A 20,820-nucleotide genomic window follows, 5' to 3' on the forward strand; every position below is an offset into this window, starting at 1 on the left:
AGGGGATCAGTTTCCGCCATCGTAGCCATTTGCCGCACCCCCACAGCCTTCAAAATCAAAGCAAGATGATCGGAGCAAGCTGGTAATACATTGTGAAGGGCGGGTACATGTGCATAGCGAGAGGGGCCCTTATGATGAGACCTTATCTTTATCTTTGCAGAGTCCAGATGCTCAAAGCTTCTAACAAGCTCTGTGAAGGAGTTCTTTGTTCAACCACTCTGAGACTCACCATGGTATGACTTACACAGATTTGCTCTCAGATTGCTGTTGTCATTCAGACATTCAGACTCCACTTAGCCCAAACTGGGCTAGGTGGAGTATTCCTTCAGCCCGCCACGCCTATATTCACCTCGTCAACAAGGAAGTGGACCTGCTGGCTTAATTAGTCACCTTACTTCCTGTTGACAAGCTAACATTAGCTGGCTAGCTCGCTATTAAACAACTTCATTGAAACTGGGAATTGAAAATACAACATGTTAGTGAAAAAACAGCGTGTGGTGCAGAAAATAAAATTAGGGAGAAAGTAACTTTTTTTTGGTCAGGCTAGTAGTGACTCCGTTGCTGCTACCGCTATGTATGGCCGCCTGTGTCAACCTCTTCAATTGATGGGGTCGTTTCATATTCACTTAGACTTAAGCGACAAGAGACGTACCTTGACCCATGACGTTAATGTTATACAGTGTAGTTGCTAGTGTATGATATTAAGCATTTCTGTGTACTTTTGATTGTGAGTGGGCAACAATGAGATCTTATTTTTACACAAACAAATGAACACGTAGATGATCCTTTAGATCACTTTATATATATATATATATATATATATATATATATATATATATATATATATACAGTATATATAAATGTGTGTGTGTGTGTGTGTGTGTGTGTGTGTGTGTGTGTATAAATATATATATATATATATATATATATATATACAGCTGTTTGGAACTTGATGGGAGTAATAAATCAAAGTTATGGACAGAGGCTGAATTCCAAATAAAGTGAGGTTATACAGTGTAGTTACTGTCCTCATGAAAGCAAAGCATATTTTCGGCTGCAGGTGGAGACAAAGTGTTAGAGTAAAGCTCTGTGCAATCCAAAGGGCGTCAGTGTTTTAAAGAGGGCCCATAATGCTCCTTTTTATACACGTTGATATAGGTCCCCGGGGTCCCCAAAAGTTGAAGTTTACGGGGTTTTTTTTTTTTTTTTGCTGAAAATACCACTCAGATTATGTATTCGAGTTATTATGACATGCCTCCAAAGCCCGACTGTTACCGAACAGACTGTTTCAGTGTGTGCAGCTCTAATTTCCGGGGGCCAATAAGGGCTTGAGCTTTACTCCAGGCTCTATTTTAGTTTACTTGGCGAACTTTCACTGATTTCACCTTATCCGAACACTAAAATCTGTTGCTGAAATAATTTTAAGATGGAAATAAGAAATCCAGCTCCTGAATCTTCACTAACATTACATCTACAAGGCCATAACATAAAGGTTCTTTCCGACTTTCGTTCTCCAAGCTTGTGGGAGACACCGCACGGGGGGATATTTTGTTTCAAGTAAATTTCGGGGGGGAAAATAAATAAATATAATACAATCTATTATAATAAATACAATCCATAAGAAATACACACTATTTGTATTGGTTTTGTTTGGAGAGACATACGCCGGATGGGATGGAGCAGATGACCATACAAAGAAATGTGTGTGTTCAGAGCGGTGGGAAGCCTTAGCGTGTTGCACACAGCGATTACTTTGTCATTAGCTTACCTCATTATTTGACGCTCTGGCCACGTCTCAAATGAACATCTGACATGTACACTATACGACAGAAAATTAGGAAAACCAAAATAGTTCCTCTTTAAGTTCAGAGAAATGGAGATCAAAGGGACTGCCTGTCTTCCCAAAAGGTCATATTAACATAGGCTGCGGGAGAGATAACAGAGTCTGCCATCTGAAATGGATACTTCCCAAATGTACGGTGTAGGCCTACTGTGCAAAATATTTTCCCTGTCGGTATAAGATTGTTACATGACCGACGTGTGGTAAAGGTGGGAGTTTGACTGATGTTAATTTGCCAATATCGTATGGAATTGACTTGGCAGCATTAGGAGCCTTATCTGATCATATGAGGTTTCTTTGTTAGGATTGTCTGGAAGTCATACAGTAAACAGAAAATAACAAGAAAAGACAATTATTACCCCCACGACATAAGGCAAAGTGAAATAATAATGTATGGGAATCGATGGATGGGAATCGATGGATGGGAATCATGTCCCCCTTTCCCCTATTTCACGGCGATTAACACCGGTTGCCTCCTAAAAGTGTTTACCCCTATTCAATAAGAACAGTTCATTTATGCATCAACAGCAAACCCAGGCTTCACCGGTCATTTCCTTCAGCTAAATTCTAATTCAATCCCGGGCTGTTAAGATTCTTAGGTATATGTTGCTCGCAAGATAATCATTGTATTGCAGTTTGCAATTGTAATTGCTTCCTGAATTGAACTAATGGTAGAACTAACTAATTGAACTAACAGGGGATGGTAGCTCAGGCGGTAGAACTGGTGGTCTAGTGATCCAAAGGTTGCTGGTTTGATCCCAGGCTCCTCCTGTAGTGTCCTTGAGCAAGACACTTAACCCCTAATTGCTTCTGATGACTGTGTCCGTCAGTGTTTGAACAATTGTAAGTCGCTTTGGATAAAAGCGTCTGCTAAATGTAATGTAATAAAAAAAACTAATGGCAGGAGCAAAGCCAAGCAGTTTCAAAAAGTCAACATTAGTTCGCACCTTGAAACGAGACCCTTTTGTTTAGAACAGCCAGTCACATCTGTTGCTTAAAGGTTTTTGTTCACAGAGGCTGAAATACAGTGGGTGTGACGACAATGGCGGCATGAGCCCGGTCCCGCTGAGCCGCCGGGACCCTCGGCCTATCATCTCCTAACCTTTATCAGACGGCTTCTCAGGACCCGGTAATGAGCCCGGCTGTCGCTGTGTACACATTGTGAGCCCTGCAAACAGCTGACGACACCGCAGGAACCTCTGTGCTTGTGCCGTCGACGGGAAAGGTGCGCGCACCCAAGTGAGCGATCGGTGGGTGGAATGAAGGACGGACAGAGCAAGACGGCGAGAAAAAAGAAGACAAAAGTCAAAAAGCGGAGATGTGGCAACGTTTCTACCTGAAGCTGATAGTCATTTGAGAAAATGTAAATGCTCCTTTCCCAATGGTAACATGTCCACTCTGTGCTCAAACATACAAAAATAGTTCAATCCTACTGTTGAATAAAATCTCAGATGCCCAGAATGTCTTTCAAGTATAGGTGTATTCACGCAGGGAGAGAGGTTTCTGTAGACAAAGAGAACAACGCAATTAAACACAGTCTTTCTTTGAGGTAGAGGTAGGTTTGAGTAGGCCGTGCATCCTTGGCGTCATCTGGTTGCAAAGACTTCTGCATTGCGCTGCTGCCTCACTGCAAGAAGGTCCCTGGTTCGATTCCCGCCTGGGGCGCTGTTGGCACCGCGCTCCGGCGGGTTATCCCCCAACTGGGGGCCTTTCCGTGTGGAGTTTGCATGTTCTCTCCGTGCTCACGTGGGGTTTCCTCCACCTAACGTCAGTAAGGACCCCCACCCAAAAACATGCACACATCACCGTCTGACCAGCGATGGACACTCGTCACCAGGTCCCCGGACGCGTCCAAGAATGCTGCCCACTGCTCCTGGCTGCGCCCCCCGGAGGAAGGACAAGCCAGGGTTGAAAATCAGAGGAACCGTGTGTCTGAAGCGCGTGTGTGTGTGTGTTTGCATGAATGCATGTGTTGTTGTGGCGTGCTGTGTGATGATTAAAGATTCCTCTTCTTCTTCTTCTTCTTCATCTTCTTCTCCTTCTTCTTGTCACGAGGGGTCGGCGAGACGACCGTCCTTTCAGGATCATATGAGCGAAACATGATGATCCGTTCTCACAGGAAAATGCAGGTGAGGGTAAATTAACTGTTTACAATATTAGGAGTGAAAAACTGCAAATGGAGGTTTTGCAAAGTTGACCCGAAAAGCGGAGATGTAGCAGTGTTTCTGTCTGAAATCGACAGTCGTTTGAGAAAATGTGAACGCCCCCTTCCCACTGGCAAACTTCTGACCCCTTCAAGCACCCTCTCTGCTTCTCAAACACTTTTTTTAAGTTTTAAGTTATGTATATATATATATTTCTTTAATTATTTATTTGTTTGTTTATTCATTTTTTTACCTACTTATTTGTTTGTATGTTTTTTGTTTGTTTGTTTGGGGTTTTTTTACACGGTCGATTTTTGTAGACGTTGATGCTCTGTACCTTCTATAGATGGACATTTTTCATCGCAACCGTCGTCACCTTTGTGATGACGACGGTTGCGATGACCAATTGTCATTTTTCGTTGTGATGACAACCACCAGACTGGGCTCAACAATATCTGTCAAGCTTTCCTCGCCATCTTCCTCGAGTTCCCAGTGTTTCCTCGTTTGGATCAAAGCAGGAAGTACTTTAATATTGTCCTTGGTCGAAAACCATGATCTGTTAAATCAATCTACGGTATTTTTGAATTACCCTCACAGGCTGTTTTCTTTGCTACTTTACTATTGTACTTTGAAGAACACTCATTCGGTGTTCACACACTGAAGAAGGGCATTACAGTCCTCCACTTGAAATAAAGTGGCTTTTTGTCATAACTGACCAAATCTCCCAATAAAACATCCAACAAAGTACACAGCATATACATTGCATATTCATGCAGCTCTACTTCAAAATATCCGGGGCGAGGGGCTGGTTAGATTTCAATTCATGTACAACTAAAGCCTCGCAAATAATTGAGAGGGAGAGCGCCGTCACAGCAAGAGTCATTCGACTAAATACACAACTCGTGGAATGTCTCCATCAGTCTACACCAAAGGCGGAGGAAGTGTCGGGCAGATCCCTTCAGTCATCATCGCTAGGCCTGCTGGGTGTCTTTTTAATTCAAATTTTTTTTTTATGTTTTGTTATTGTGTAATTATTCATCTGGCCCCAAACAGGAATCAGAATGACAGAATGACGTTATTTTGCCAGGTGCATTTACACGTACTAGGAATTTGTCATGGTGATTATTGGTGTGTGTCTACAGACCTACACTACACTGCACTACAAAAAAAACATCTTAACAGTCAGATTTTTATAAATGACATAAAGTGGAATAAAAACCTTAGTAAAGAATAAAATTGCCAGATATACACAAATAGCCGAGAAAAGCTAAACAAGAATGGTCAAATATTTAAATATAGAGAATATACAATGTGATACGGACAGGATAAGTCATTGGTATGGGTATAAATTATGGTTATAAATATAATAAAGATTATAATGGATTATAATATATCATATAAATATTATAATGTGTGATAGGTTAAAGTTAAAGTCAAGTCTTTATTAAGTGCTTTGTCTTTAAGAGCTAAAGAAAGATGGTCTGCCAGATAGACATCTTGAGGCTGCCTTGTAGAATTATATAATGGAGGATCCTCGAGGGTCCGATCAATACTCTGTACTATTAATCACCGCAGAGTTGATGAGATTGCTTTCAATCACCTCCTATTCTTGTTCACCCGTGAACTAGCGCTTCAACTATCCCGTAAGGCAAATCGCCAGCTATTATACACACACACACACACACACACACACACACACACACACACACACACACAAAGAAGGAGGAGGTACCAAAAAGAAACAGAATGACGTGGCTGTCACTCTGTTTTCTCCTTGTCCTTTAAATGAGAGACAGAGCGTTGTAATCAGTGGGAACTGGTGTGTAGGTGTGCATGTGTCTACAAGTTTGTGTGTGTGTGTGTGTGTGTGTGTGTGTGTGTGTGTGTGTGTGTGTGTGTGTGTGTGTGTGTATGTGTGTGAGGGCATGAGTGTACAGGCATATCGTTTGTCGGTGACAAATAGTGGGAGCTGACTCAGGGTGTGCCCCGACTGTTGCTGCCACGCCAGCTGCATTGGCTGCAATTTTTTCCATTTTCAAGCATCCCCTTTAAGCTGCTGATTGTGTGTGTGTGTGTGTGTGTGTGTGTGTGTGTGTGTGTGTGTGTGTGTGTGTGTGTGTGTGTGTGTGTATAATAGCTGGCGATTTACGGGATAGTTGAAGCGCTAGTTTACGGGTGAACAAAAATAGGAGGTGATTGAAAGCAATCTCATCAACTCTGCGGCTGATTAATAGTGTGTGTTTGTGTGTGTGTGTGTGTGTGTGTGTTTGTGTGTGTGTGTCTGGGTGTGTGTGTGTGTGTGTGTCTGGGTGTGTGTGTGTGTGTGTGTGTCTGGGTGTGTGTGTGTGTGCGCGTGTGTGAGTGTGTGCGCATGCGTGTGTTCCACAACGTAATTGTGATTAGAGGCACATCTGGAGCGGAGAAGATAGAAATATAAAAGCAAAGGAGAGGACGAGGGTGATGTATGAGGTCAGAGCACAGCGACGTCACCACCTCGATCCCCGGCACCCCCCTGCTCCAACCAATAGGGTCGACCGCCAGTTTGAATCGTGGCAATGGCTTGAGGAAAAAAGGGCTCAAAACAATGGGGCGACGGTGGAATTGTCGTTCACGAGCACCTTTTGCAGGTGGCGTGGGTAAAGTCAGCATTGGAGCATTAGCACTCAAACGGTCAAGTTCGCACATAATTGGAAGACGTCTGTCGAGTGCTCAGTGAAGGTATTTCCTTTCGGGTTCTCACAAAGACGTCCCTTTGCAAACGTCGCCGTCGCCCGTTTCGGTGCGCTCCACGGACTCATCACAAATGGCCAAGTGGCGTCTGAGCTGCCAGGTGGTTATTTAGTGTCGCCGCCTTGTTGGAGGTGGATGAAGCGTGGTGTCCCTGAGGAACCCTGTTCTTCTTTGTTTATGCCAAGCGCTCTGCCTTGACCGGTCTCACCAGTTCAGGTCCCCAGGGAACAGGATTGGACTCTGTCTGTAGGTTGTAGTTATTGATGTGATGTGTGGTGCGCAGGTTAACGTGGGTGTTGATGTGATTTGGGCTTTGTCGTGCCACGTCTGGCCAGCGGTGCGCGCTGGAGATTCATCCTGAAGGAATGCAGCACCCCAGAATGGATAAACAAATAGCGTCCAGTCTTTATCACTTTTCTCCTCCTGTGGGATTATTATTTTCCAATTTGTATCATTGTAGTGTAAATTGAGGCAGGGCGTGGTGTCATCCGACTGTCGGGATGATGTATACCTATTACAAATCATTCAACTAATAACTGTTTCACCGGAAAAACACATTGTAGTTAGTAGTATAAGTACAGCTTGGAGTTGAGAACGACATTGAACCCGGACTCGATGGAGGTCATTACGGGTGTGCAACCTTGGGGGTCTCCAGGGTCTTTTATTCGCTCTCTTTTGTTCTTCCTTTGTACTTGGACGCTGGATCAAACACTTTCGTCGTACCCTGACGGGGATCCCTCCAACAGGACAGGCGGCTCATGGAGACGGCCGCTGAGTGAGGCTTTTGACCTCCTCCAAACCCTATTTAGATACTGGACACCTGACACAGTGGGATATACTGTACTGTGATGTGAGAATACACGGTTTTACCCTGACACACGTTGCTCACGCACACATGTCTCGTGCACGGACATGAAGTGGTCCTTGTTGTTGTCATTTAACCTTTACATTGACGGGCACATTGAGAAAAGAAAAAAAAACAAAGCTCTCTCACGCTGTCGACAGAGGGTTCTCACGTCAGCAGGCTGCAAGCAGCTTGCTAGCTCTAGGCTGGAACTGCTGCCACTTAAGGTTGCCAACTTAAGGGTGCGATGAAAGGGGACACTAATGAGGTGTGTGTGCGTGTGTCTGTGGGTAAACTATTGAATGGCTTGTTTAACTGCCAGCCAGCTACCTGGCCCAGTCACACCTGCCTTGTATCTTGTAATTGTCCCCCCTTTGATTTTCTGCATTTTAGTATATTTTAGAGGATATGGTGACGCAAAAGTTTGGTATTCTGCACTTGTTTGGTGTTGCGATTAGAAACCATCGTCCATTAAGAACATGGACATTTGCAGCGACAGACAAACAAAGCTTTTGGTTGTAGTTCATGATTTGTGATTGATGTTATTTCTGTGGAATTGTTTTATTCAAGGGGGCATTGGGTTCTGCATGACATGCTTTAATAAATACATGAAATATGCTTTCATTGTTTTCTTTTAGCATTTAAACACATAAGCATTCAAACATATCTCAGGCCACCCCAACTTTGCATGAACTTCACATAGAATGAATTTTCACATTGTCAGCAAAAAGCTGTACTTATGCATCAGACTCTTTTACGCACAAGTTTTTCTCAATCATTCAGCAGGGACTTCATTGACAACTGTAAATTCATTTCAATGGCAACTCTTGTAAACGCCAACTGCCATTTAAGTTTCTTACCATCAGACCATAGTTTGTTCAAACATAATAGCACATGTCCATGCCCATAAGACAGCTGGATCACCATGAAACACTCATTGGCCAACCTTAAAATACAGCTCTTGCAGATTCATAACTACAAATGACAGGTGTACTATGTGGTATCTCAATGAAACCAAGGAAAGCCTAAGACAGTATTTTGGCAGGGCTTTTGCGTCTTGCGGGTCCTGTTGTGGTAGGTACAGCGCAGGGATGGACACACCACCCCCTGTCTTTTTAGGCTTGGCATCGTGAGGCTGCTGCAACTATGCAGCGGTCGCCGTCCCACTTTCCCCGGTGCAGAAAACTCAGATTCCCATTTGAAGTGGGACATCTGGGCCACCTCATCACCTCTTGATACGGCTCAGCTGCTCGCACATGATGGACAGGTACTGGGTGAGCTTCACCATGGCGATAATAATGGTTCCACCAATCAGGGTGCAGGTGGGCCAGAAGAGGGAGTGAAAGACCGCGACCGGGCCGTAGATCTGAGTCAAGATGGCGCTGCCCGCATGGTCTGTAGGATCCACGAAACAGGGGATCCTATGCTGAGACCTGAGACGCTCGGAGATGTTCTGAACCATCACGCGCATCACTGGGTACTCCTTTTGACACTTTGGAACGTAGAAACACTAAAGTCGAAGAGCGGGATAGAGATACAGGTAAGGTCAGTAACATTTGTGAGTTTAGTGATCAGAACAGGAACGCTCTTGGTCGTGATGAAATAAAATATAAAAATGATCCCCCTAAAACTCAGATGATAGTTGAATGTGAATATAGTATCTTCATGCTAGTTCTTTCAAGTAGTGTTCCGTGGCATCAGAGGGTAATGTTGTGTAGCTTGACAATTAAAATTGACTATGTCCCCCCTTTGCTTAATGAGCCGTGAGCCACATGACCATGGTCAATGTTGTCATTTAGACAGTGCTGAAACTTCATGTTTTGTTTTGTTTTAACTTTAGATAAATTGGGCCCTTAGATCTAAGTAACCTTGACAATGTGATGCCCATCCTTTCTACAGTAAGTCAGTCATTCAACAGTTGTTCGTACCTCAGGGTTTCTGTCCTCCTCGTTGTGGGATAGTCTCACCACCTTTCCCGAGGAGTTGAGGCTGACATAGACCTGGAGACAGGGGTAGCGGGAACTTTTCCAGCATTCTGCTCCACAGCTGTACGAGCAGTTTACGTCCCGCACAATGGTGGAGTTGAGGATCGTGCAGCTTGACTCCTCCGTCCAAACACTGGTGAGAACAAAAGACAGAGACCTACTCAAAAAAGGGAGCGATTGAGTCGATCTGTTCAACGTCATTAACATGTACCCGCCAGCCTTTTTCGTCATTCTGCCGCATGCTTACTCGTGTTTTTACAAACTCTTCAATATGTTGCGTTCAATATGTACCATCTGTACAGCAGTGACTTCATCTGCGGCTGGACTACCTGTCCGAGTAGGAGCGCAGTATGGTGATTCCCAGCACAAAGTACATCATGACGGAGAGCAGCACCATGCTGAGACCCAGCAGGATGGCCCTGTCCTCCCCCGCCCTCAGGGCCGTGACTGTCCTCCTCTTGTCCAGCAACTCGCACTCCCGGATCTTCTGGTAGATGGACCTGGGACATGTTTGACTTTAAATCTGATGTTAACCTCTCCCAGCACACCATGATTACGCTGACTCGGCCGATTGTGACCTAGCTAGTGTGTTTTTTCTTTGAGAAATATTACCCTCCGCGATTGCTAGTCAGCCCAGTTGCATGGGAGAATAACCAACTCTGGGGCGAATTAACAAAGAATGGATTGCAGCCGCTAATAGCACCATCAATTGGGCCCGCTATCTGTGCCGTCTTAGCGTTTTCACCAACTCTCTGCCAACAGTAATAATTTCAATTTTAATTGTGTGTGTGGCTATTAGCCGTAGGGTAGCAGTATTTACAATTTTTATTTTTTTAAACACTTTGAGTGGCAGCACAGTCAGCAATGCATTTCCCCGTCTGTGGGTGCTTTGTGAATAAGACGCTCGCTTTTTCTGTAATTTGTGCCGGTTAAGTTGCCTAAAAAGCCGTGCAATCCTTTTGTGAATTTGCCCCTCAAACTCTAAATATGACAGATTGCTCTTTTGTGGAAGCACATCTGCGGGTATTACACTGGTGTGCAGAATAATACAAATAATGTTACGTCCGACCAAGTAGCTTTGATGGCATTTATCTGAAAAATTGTCACTGGTCACATCAAAGATCAATCTCTTACAGATGTCAAATCAATTCATGTGAGATATACAGTCTATCCACTATCAATTGATGACTGGCTCGTGTTTTCATTGGGTCTTTTTATTATAAATCATATTTTTGTATTACCTGATGCCGGTATTGAATTTTACATTCAGAAAGCATAATTACACTCCCTTCATCTACTGCACTGCAAGTGGCAATTTGGTGTATTACAATTTGAACGGGATGATAAAAATTTAAGATTGTCTCTGTCAGATTTTTCTTTTTTTATTTTTGAGGCGCCTAGTGCAAAGTTACGTTTTTGCCAACAAATGCAAAATGTTAATGGTGATACAGTTTGTACCACAGAACTTCTGAGATAGAGGACTCCCAATTCATATGCAGTGACTTTGACAAATGGCACATACGAGCTAGAAGTCTCTTACTGGGCTGGTTTAGAGAAGATATTTGCACAATCAGGGGAATTTAAGGGACCCAATGTATTCTACAACCCCATTCGATTTAAAATGTCAATATGTAGAGGAACCTGCCGTACCGCCGGTCACTTCCTGCCTGGGCCGCCTTACTTCCTGCCCACATGAACATTTTCTCTGTGGACCGTGGTAGTCGTAGCCCCCCGTTGCTGCCGGAGGTGCTCCCACCAGGCTGCTGGCACCACCTGCTAACCCGACAGACACGGTAATCAGTAAATGAAGTAAGTAAATCCTTATATGTAGTGCACAATATCACACTAACACACTGTCATAAAGTGCTTCACAGACAAAAGGCAGGAAACACAAAGAGAATATCAGATAAATAAAAGAAAAATTTGACAACATGAATACAAACCGATAAAACAAAGTCTATAGTAAGTTAAATACAATAATAAATGAATAAACATTGAAATAAAAATGACTTTTTAAAATCAATGTCTACAGTGTTTCTCTGTGGGCTAATTCTCTGAGCTCTGAAAAAGAGGGAAAAACAAAGAAGAAATACCTCAAGCAAAATCATCTGACGATAAATTGACTAAAAAAGACTAAAACAATTGTGTGATAGAAATATGTCCAGTTGAGATAGAACGACTATGGCAGAACCTATTGTCTAAAGTCTAAAGTCCTGACCGCCATGCTCCTGATCCGGCCTCCCCTTTTTCCACTTAGCAGCACTGTCCCTCTCCTCCTCTCTTCCTTCCCTCCCTTCCTGTCCATCTCAACCATTCTCTTTCATCCATTTCCCTCTTTCATCTCCCTCTTCTCTCTACCTTTCATCACACTGCCCTTCTCTGTTACTGGACACAGCAAGGCCTATTTCTTTTTGATGCTGAGCTGTTTCATGTTTTCCTCTTTTTTTGTTCTGTATCTGCCGTTAATTGTATTGATTTGACAAAACGACCAAAATGCTGCGTAAAGAGTTTCCATTCACCAAAAATCTGTCATTACGACACATTTAATCGTAAAAACTGAGAAACTCTCGTTTGACATAATTTTTGACATTTTGTGATCTGCCTTATGAATATTAGCAGCGGTGAAAGAAGTAGGAGAAGGCAGAGAGGAACCGAGGCCGCGGCAATACTTTTCAGAGGCCTCGGTTACATACAGAGGACCCAGTCAAATCACTTCGGACACCCGTCCTCTCACTTAAGGGGAATGTTTGGTTGAATTCGATCCAGGCTCAGCCTACCACCATCCCATGTACAGTATATATGCACCGCCATAGTCCTTCACTCCCTCCGCTGGCACTGCACTGACATGCCCAATGGATACCCTAATAACCACCACAAATATCATAAGGACCTGCCCAGTGACCCGCTTAGTTCCACCAGTTCCATATGGGCCTACTTTTTGGCTGCCATATACACATTGCAAAAGGCTGCAAGATCAGCTATAATAATGAGTTACTCACTTGCTTGTCGATATAGAAGATGAAAAATGAAAAATATCAAGCCCCATCTTTGGGGGACGCTATTGATATTTACCATAACCTCATATTAAATCTGAATACATAAAATGGTGAATGAACAATTTAATGTACATACATACATACATACATACATACATACATATGCAGATACATATCAGGGTAATATATCTCAGAATTATATTATTGTTGAAACTATCGGAATCTGCAATTAACTCATCATATAAAAAGACAAACAAATAAAGTCTTGTTTACTTAATTACGTAATGACATCATCCAAGGTTCCAAGGACTCTCCCTCTTTTTGTCATAATGTAAGATATTCCCAAACATATACTTGAAGAAATTCTTTCTTTTAACTCCCACCTTCCAAAGGACAAGGCTAAAAAAGAACCCAAAAAGAAACAGAGGAGCAACGCAGCCCGACCAATCAATGTCCCTGCATCAGTACTAATCACTCATTGGCAGCTATTTGGAATTCATTTTTAATGGCAGTGTCTTTAAGCTCTATTGCTCTGATGATATGCTTCATTATAAGACACATTGTTGGTTTACTGGGGCGTTAGATGAACATCCCCATGAGACACATATGGTATCACTGATATATTTTGTATTTCTTTTATTTGCCTACCCCAAAACCGTGGGCTAATAGATGTGAAAACGGATGACGAACTCATTCTCAGATAAGGTCGTTATTCATCCAAATTGAGTTAGGCCTCCTACATTTGTATGGCCCCTAATACCCTTTTCACACCAAAATGAGTGGGTTGACCAGGGCTTCAACCCGGTAAAAAAAGGCGATTGACACCTTTCCCATCGCCAGTTTTTTTCTGGTGCGCCACGTTCGATGTCACAAACACGCCGGAAAAGGGGCGTGTCATGGTTCCAGTGTGATTGGGAACAAATCAGAGGCAAAGGTGTCAGCGACTTAAACAAACAGCGACATAAAACTGTGAACTTTTGAAAAAAGGTATTTTGAGCCGTTCAAAAGCATCGGATCGTTCATGAACGACCCATGCTGCTTCTACCCAGTACAGGAGAAGCAGCATGGGTGCGCACCCACGGAGGTTAGCAGGTGTTCCCGGGATTTCGGTGCAGTGGGGAAGGGGTATAGCAGAAGATTCATGAAGTCATGGCTATGAGCGCATCGCTTAGCTGGGAGCCCACAAGCCATTGAGGCTTTTGGTTGAGTTTGAGGGTCCAAACCCACTTTGGTTGTTTTTCTAAGAAGTTTGCTTATCTTTTTAAAATAATCAAATTGAACGGAATGGAAAGAATCTTTGAAACACTGCAGACAGTATAGTAGGCCTATCTCGAAACAGTTGTCGTGTAGCGCCAAATTGTTGCACTACACAACAAGTGCTAAACTGCTGTGGTGCTAATAATAGCACCACAACAGTAGTGGAAAGTGGGCAGACTGACTTGCAGGTAACTTCAAAGATGTGTCAGAATGCTTTCCTGCCAGGGCTTAGTTTGCAGTTGTGTATGCAGAAAAGGCTGGAAAGGCCCGAAACCAAAATTATGCCTCGACGCACTCTCACATCCTAACGTTATGTATGTGCTTGCACTATATATGTGCATATCCAAAGTCGTATGTGCATTTAGGATGTGTGTGAGTTTACTTGTCACATGCCTGTGCGTGTCTGTATGTGTGCACATGCATGAGCAGTGGAAGGTGTTACATACGTGTCAAAACGGGAGGCCTCCTTGCGAACAGGTTGGAAGACTTCTGCAAGGGCATGTGGACATGTAATGGTATACAGGCAAACACACATCCTGAGACTGACCTAAACGTGCTCGCACACACACACACACACACACACGCACACAGATTCCTATTATTCTCTTTTTAGTTTAAGACCTTCAGGACACATGGAAAACATTTTCAAAGATGAGACTGACGGTAGGGCCACACTGACCTTTTCCAGTCAATAACTGTGCATAAGAAATAAGCCCAAGCCAACATGTTGATTTAACCTAGAAATGGTTGATGATGTGTTTTTATTTCTGCCTGTACAAAGCAGAAATGTTGAAATATGAATTATTCCCTTCCCTGGAAATCTTCTCAGTCATGCTGACGGATGTACGGCATTTGAGGAGCAAAGTTTCCCTCCCTTTGGTGCAAAGGTGTCAATGACACAATGTACACGATGCTGTGTTCAAGACCTGGCTTTTGTCTTCACGTAAAACTTTTTGACCCCATAAACAGTTCCTATATATTCCATACATCTGCCATCTGGAGCGTGTACAGCGCGACCTGAAGGGGACAGATGGTTTTCCGGCTGGGGGTATAATGTTATGTTTGCCTGGCAAAGAAGGGGGCGCGGTCAAAGGGCAGGTGTTGATACTATTTGCGTGTCTAAGCGGCAGTTACTCGCGGTTGCCATGGAAGCTGTGTGAGAGTGGGAGCATTTGGTGTGTGTGTGTGTGTGCATGCGTGCGTGCGTGCGTGCGTGCGAGCATTTGACTGTGTTTTGCCCTAAACCGCTGATGGGAAGACTTTTCAACAGATTTTCCGGCCAGGATCCCATCGGCACTTTCAAGTATTGACACGGCATTGAAGCTGGGTTTCCATCTGTAGAGGGTGGATAACTGATACTCAATGCACACGTTTCCAACTCAAGTCTAAAACATCCAACTAAATATACATTGACAAAATAACACCAGAGGTACACTGGATTACACACAATGTACATCACATCCACTCTCGCGCACACACAGCACTTGCCAGTTGTAGGCATTAGAAGTAAAGGCGATTCAGTCTGTCCATGTGTGCGCCCTTTAGAATCACCTATAAAGGTTGTTTCACGGCACGGTGAGTCAATGCACCGGAGAGACAAACCGGAAACAATCCCCCAAATGTACACAGGAAAATAACATATTTAACGTGCAGTTCCCTGTGTGGATTACTTGACCGTCGTCAGAGACAGCCTGCGGAGAGGCAGGTGGTAAAGTCGGGGATCACACAGGGACAAGATGAAAGACAAAGGACGGGAGTCTTCGCTCGGGGCGGGGTTAGGGTTCGGGCTTTGTGGAAAACACTGTTTGCACCTGCCCGGCAGGCAGGTGCAAAATAGCGGAAAGACAGTCATCACAAAATGGCTGCGGCTGAACTCACACACACACACACACACACACACACACACAGTATTTTCCAACATATATCTCGCTGGGAGTATAGAACCAGGAAAGATCCACCGTGATGGACTGAATCCTGTAATGTTCCCAGACCCAATATTTACTCTGGCGGTAACAGCGCGTCAGCAGGTGTTGTGTGGCTGGTCGCTGCTTGGTTTTCAGATGGGAGCAGACGTGGCAGCGTCACACTTCAATATCGTAATGGTATTTAGCGTGGAGAACTACAAATACATGCATAATGTACATGAACATGCGACACTGATGTATGTTTTATCACATGATTACAGCCCCTTTCATGAAAATTTTATACAACATTAGACTATAGGTTTTGGATAGTAGATTACTAACACATACATATGTACCACATACTGTGTTTATATGAGATACATGTCATATAAATACAAAGAAAAACATTTATAGGGTACTACACTAGCATATACAAAACAAAAAATGTCAATCTCTATAAATTCAAAATTTTGGAGCAGTTGTGGACATTTCAATGATTGTAGCTGCATGTTTCCTTCATCGATTGTAGCTTTTCAGCACAGAAAAACCCATTCCATCCAATACGGTGGAATATGGTTATGTATATTAAATTGCTTCTCATATTCTTTCTCAGCATGACAACTCGCAAGTTACACCAATAATCTGTTCGCATATTGCAAAAATGATTAGCGAACTGATCATGGGATTACAGCACATTTCGACAGGCCAGTTTACCAAGAATGTCTTTCGAGTCTTTCATGTCAAATGGAAAAAAGGAAACCCCGCGTGGAGTCGATCCCGCTTTTGATGCAATAACAATTCAGGACGTCAAGTTTGTTGCTTAAACTCACATGATCAAACAATCAGCCAAACAACCAACAAACAGAACCAGTCAGTAACTGTCAGTTAAAGGCATCATGAAAACGCCATAACTGAATAATTATGTCGTTTTCATGCCAATGCCGCGCGTTCACCAGCCGCTGCGTCTCCGGTTGAGTGCCTGACGCAGTCGAGTGTTTCTCTGTAAAAACTGCACGGATGCCGAGGAAAACGTCTGCTCACCTGTTCTCTGACGGGGGAGTGGGACAGGTGTCGACGGTCAGAGTGCGGGAGGAGTTGTCGCCGGACATGGCGCCTCGATCCTCACGTCCGCTCGGCCCCTCGTCTTCGCCCGGCTAAGCTACCGACGCCGTGCCAAGTCGGTCGGCTCTGAACTTGCCACCCCTCAAAGAAAGCCAAGAAGCAACCCCTCGGCAGCAGCAAGTATTAGCTGCTCGCAGAACTTTGTGCAGAGAAGGTGGCGGTTAAATTGGCATTCGAGACTAAAATGTTTGGATTTAAAACCCGATTCAAATTGCCAGCGACTCCGACCGGGGAGTGAGAAAGAAATGGAAGGGTGTCGCCCGGGACCGTTGGACGGGGGTCATTGTCCAAATGCCACGCTGTGCCACCGTTCAAGCACCGCCACGCTCAACGTCTGTTGAGGAGAAAAGTGAGCTCAAACGGCTTCCTCCGCCTGGCGGTCCCTCAGCTCCGTCTCCATTAGTGCGTCGGCGATGGGTCCGGGGGAGGAAACGCGCTGACGGTCCCAGTCCACGCCTGCCCCTGGGTTTGTCTGGCCGGTGTTAAGTGCGCCTGGCTGGATACATATGCCGGGGTGGTGTGGTGGGAGGGGCAGGAGGGTGTTAAGTGGGTGTTTAACAGAGAGGGCGGAGGAGGTAGATGGAAGGGAAGGATAATAAGGGGGGAAATGACAGGGAAAGATAAACAAACCGGGGTGGAGGTGTGCATTTGGGAGCGGCACGGTGTCCCAGCATGCCTGGAGGTCCCCGCCTGCACAGCCGTGTGCGACGGTGCAAACACACAAAACACCTGAACGCCTGGAATCATAGAATCATGTCGCTGGAATTATTGTTTTCCTGTGTCCTCGTGATTTCCGCTAATTTATCTAGAGTCTAGACAGATTGAGGATAACATTTTTGCTTTGGAGTGGAGTACAATTTTTTGTTACAAAAGAACTCAAGTGAAAGTACAAGTGCCAAAGTTAAGTCATACTCCCCATTACCAGTACCATAATAGCAGAAATGTACTCAACAAGAGAAGTTACAACTTTTTACTTTCCACGACGTCAGCTAGGGCGTCTAGTTACGGCACAAGCCTTACGCTTTGTCACATTAGGAGGTCCTCTCAAGATTCTGGGGTCCTACCAAGCCGATAATCTGACAGCCGATATCAGAAGACAGCTCTGCGACACTCTGTCACCAGCTTTGTCAATCCCAGTTTGTTCCCAAGTGATGTGTCCGTCACAGGATGAGTTCCACGTTGATGCCACGGGTGCCGGCGCCTCATTGAGGTGTACCACCTCAAACCCAGGCCTCTTGGTATAAACAGTAGCTCAACAGCACATAATTCGCTGCAGATGTGAAGTGTGCCGCGAGTGCTCTCACGCCTTCAATGCACTTGAAGTGAGATTTGAAAACACTACCTGGGGAAAAAAAAAAACAGCTTTCCACGGTATTACCCATATCACAGCTGCACCAAACGGGGATCTAACTTAAGTACACACAGTGTCGTCTGCCCGGGACGAGTGTCTGGCATCTGGCGACTGTGGTTTCAGTATGAGGGACACGGTCCTTGACCTTTATGATGGTAGACAGAGCTTTGAAATCAACAGCTGTTTGGGTATGGGTGGGTTAGAGTGTTGGAGAATAGAGGTGTGTGTGTGTGTGTGTGTGTGTGTGTGTGTGTGTGTGTGTGTGTGTATAGTATATATTAGCCTTTAGACTTTGTTATTTAAGCACTGCAGTATTATTAATCAAACCTTAAATCCACACCACACTATGGTGCGAAGGCAAGTTGCAGCCCTAGAGTGGCCCTATATGATGCTTATATCTATATATTTAGATAGACGTATGCACTTTGGTACATGTCACCTCGTCCAATTTCCTTTCACTTGCAAAGACATGCGGGTCAGGCCTCCCATGACCTATAGATGCGAATGGTGTTAGACTCCATGTGCGTGGGACCGGCGTCGTGTTCGGGGGCCTCTGCACCTCGTGGCCATGGCCACCGCACCGGGAAAGTCATGTGATATTTATGCTAATTTTATAACAAGGAGCGTTTCAAAAGTCTGACTTCTAACCACACACCATCACTTTGGCGGTAGCCTGCGCCTGTTTGAATGTTGATTTTACGAACTTTACAGCTCGGGCATTCATTTTGTGCACCCTGGCGAAGGCTTTCCCAACCCAAACCCTAAACCCCAACTTCAACCTCATTGTAGAGCGACTCCTCCATGTCAGGTGCAAGTGCAACACCAGCGAGGGACACTCGCGGCAGGGCAGGGTAAAGACGCGAATACCACACGTTCGCTTGATTGGTTTGGCTCACCGGGGATTTGGGACCACCATGGAATGGCGGCCGTTCACACAAAGCGGGAACAGCCGAGGGTTAGGGGCGGGGGCGGTTTGGGACCCGCCGGGGCCAGCTAGCTACAAAGCTGGTGTGGGAATTAAGCGTAATGGCAGAGGCACGTGGTGCAGTACTGCTGGTATTGTGATTCTACCTTTTCAAAATGACCCTTTTAATTGTGTTAAAACAGCCGTTTACACTGCAGGGACTCCCAGCGCTTGAATTTAGTATCTCTGCTTTCTTTCAACAGTTTAATGGCGCTTTGTCGTTAGATGTGTGTGTCACAGTGTCTTCGGGGTCTGACATCATACGTTCAATATTATCGTGATAATAATTGCTTCCATACTGATCACAGTTCAGCACGAGGTCTTCCTGCATCTTCATACACTAGCACAGCTCCAAAAGTGCAGGCACACACACACACACACACACACGCACATGCACACACACACACACACACACACACGCACACACACACACACACACTCATATCATCTGCCGCTGTCACAAAACCCTGAGCTGCTTGTCTCTGTTTGATACATAAACCTGTTGAAAGCCTGGCCATCAGATGGCCGTGCATGATGACACCACAGGCGCTATTTAACGCTGTAATACACACATGCACACTGATCATAAACACACACTCAAACACACGCGCGCGCGCACACGCAGACACACACACACACACACACACACACACACACACACACACACACACACACACACAATGAGCAATGTCTGTGTGTCTGAGCTATGATGTCATGCTTCTCGTTCTGGAAGGTCATTTGGATGGCATGCATTTTGGTATGTGTAGCGTTTGTTACTGTGCGTGTGTGTGTGTGTGTGTGTGTGTGTGCGTGCGTGTGTGTATGTATGTTGTAGTAAGCTCTTGCCCATTGGCCGAAGCCAGAACAGACAGTGAAGAGGGGTTAGAAAACAGTTGTTCGGGCGCATTTCAAAGCCAGAGAGCGGGAACGTGGCTCGGAGGTAATGCCGGAGCAATGTAGAGTTAGGGACCCGGGGCCAGTTTGGACGGCACGGCCTCCCGGTCTTCGTCGTCTCAGGAAGCTGTCGGGCGAGTGGTCCCGCGGCCTGGCGTCTATGAAGGCGGGGGCGTTTTGGCATCCTGTAGACAGCAAAAGCCACCAGGTATGGACCACCAACGTGGGCTAGCGACCCAACAAAACAGCCTTTTCCTTTACGTTTGGCCAAAGTTGCTTCCGGTTGCAAAAGGGGGATTTGAGGATTGAAGAGCTTGGACACGTTCAAGGGTTGCCAACGCCGAGACACAGCAGGTGCGATCCCGTCAACGAGCGGCGACAGATTTGCCGCGGTGCGAAAGAGCCGACGACAGTTGCGGCCGGCGGCGACGGCCACCAAATCATCCGTTTGATGTCGGCGCAAACCGAGGCGTCGCCGACGGCGACGAACGACCCGACAGGTAGCAGCGCGTGTCCGTCTCTGCTGCGAATGCTACAACTGAGTGTTAATGGGAGCTGAGCCCGGGCAGCTGCCGTCTCCGTTTCCGCCCGGACTCGGTGGCTCCTACGCCGAGCCGGTGCGCCCCCTGCTATGGGATGGAAAAAAAACAAAAGGAACAACAGAACACGCGTGTTGTATGAGGCGAGATCGTTGGCGAGGGCGGGAGCTCATTTCGGAATCTGCTTCACGGCCGGTGGTCGACGGCTGGATGGTAAATGCCATAAACTGTCAGCGGTTCTGAAGCGAGG

At 45.2% G+C, this 20,820-nt stretch overlaps 1 protein-coding gene across 1 annotated transcript; it reads right to left on the minus strand.

The window, feature by feature from the left end:
- Nucleotides 1-8,294: 8,294 nt before the first annotated feature.
- Nucleotides 8,295-16,891, minus strand: LOC307230841 (calcium-activated potassium channel subunit beta-2-like). Its single transcript, XM_080001295.1, has 5 exons — nucleotides 16,742-16,891; nucleotides 11,194-11,316; nucleotides 9,873-10,043; nucleotides 9,487-9,676; nucleotides 8,295-9,068 (listed from the first exon to the last, which is right to left on the minus strand). Exons 1-5 carry the CDS (start codon nucleotides 16,807-16,809, stop codon nucleotides 8,784-8,786), a joined length of 837 nt encoding a protein of 278 aa, XP_079857421.1. The 5' UTR covers nucleotides 16,810-16,891; the 3' UTR covers nucleotides 8,295-8,783.
- Nucleotides 16,892-20,820: the final 3,929 nt, after the last annotated feature.

Source organism: Zeus faber (genome assembly GCF_960531495.2).
Source record: "Zeus faber genome assembly, chromosome: 1".
NCBI classification, from domain to species: Eukaryota; Metazoa; Chordata; class Actinopteri; order Zeiformes; family Zeidae; genus Zeus; species Zeus faber.

What these genes read in the sequence shown, in the direction of transcription:
- LOC307230841 (XM_080001295.1), bottom strand. Translation starts at nt 16,809, where the DNA reads ATGTCCGGCGACAACTCCTCCCGCACTCTGACCGTCGACACCTGTCCC. An exon ending in ACTCCCCCGTCAGAGAACAG is followed by an intron (nt 11,317 to 16,741) that starts GTGAGCAGACGT and finishes TCGGGTTAGCAG; the next exon opens with GTGGTGCCAGCAGCCTGGTG. An exon ending in CAGGCAGGAAGTGACCGGCG is followed by an intron (nt 10,044 to 11,193) that starts GTACGGCAGGTT and finishes AACATGTCCCAG; the next exon opens with GTCCATCTACCAGAAGATCC.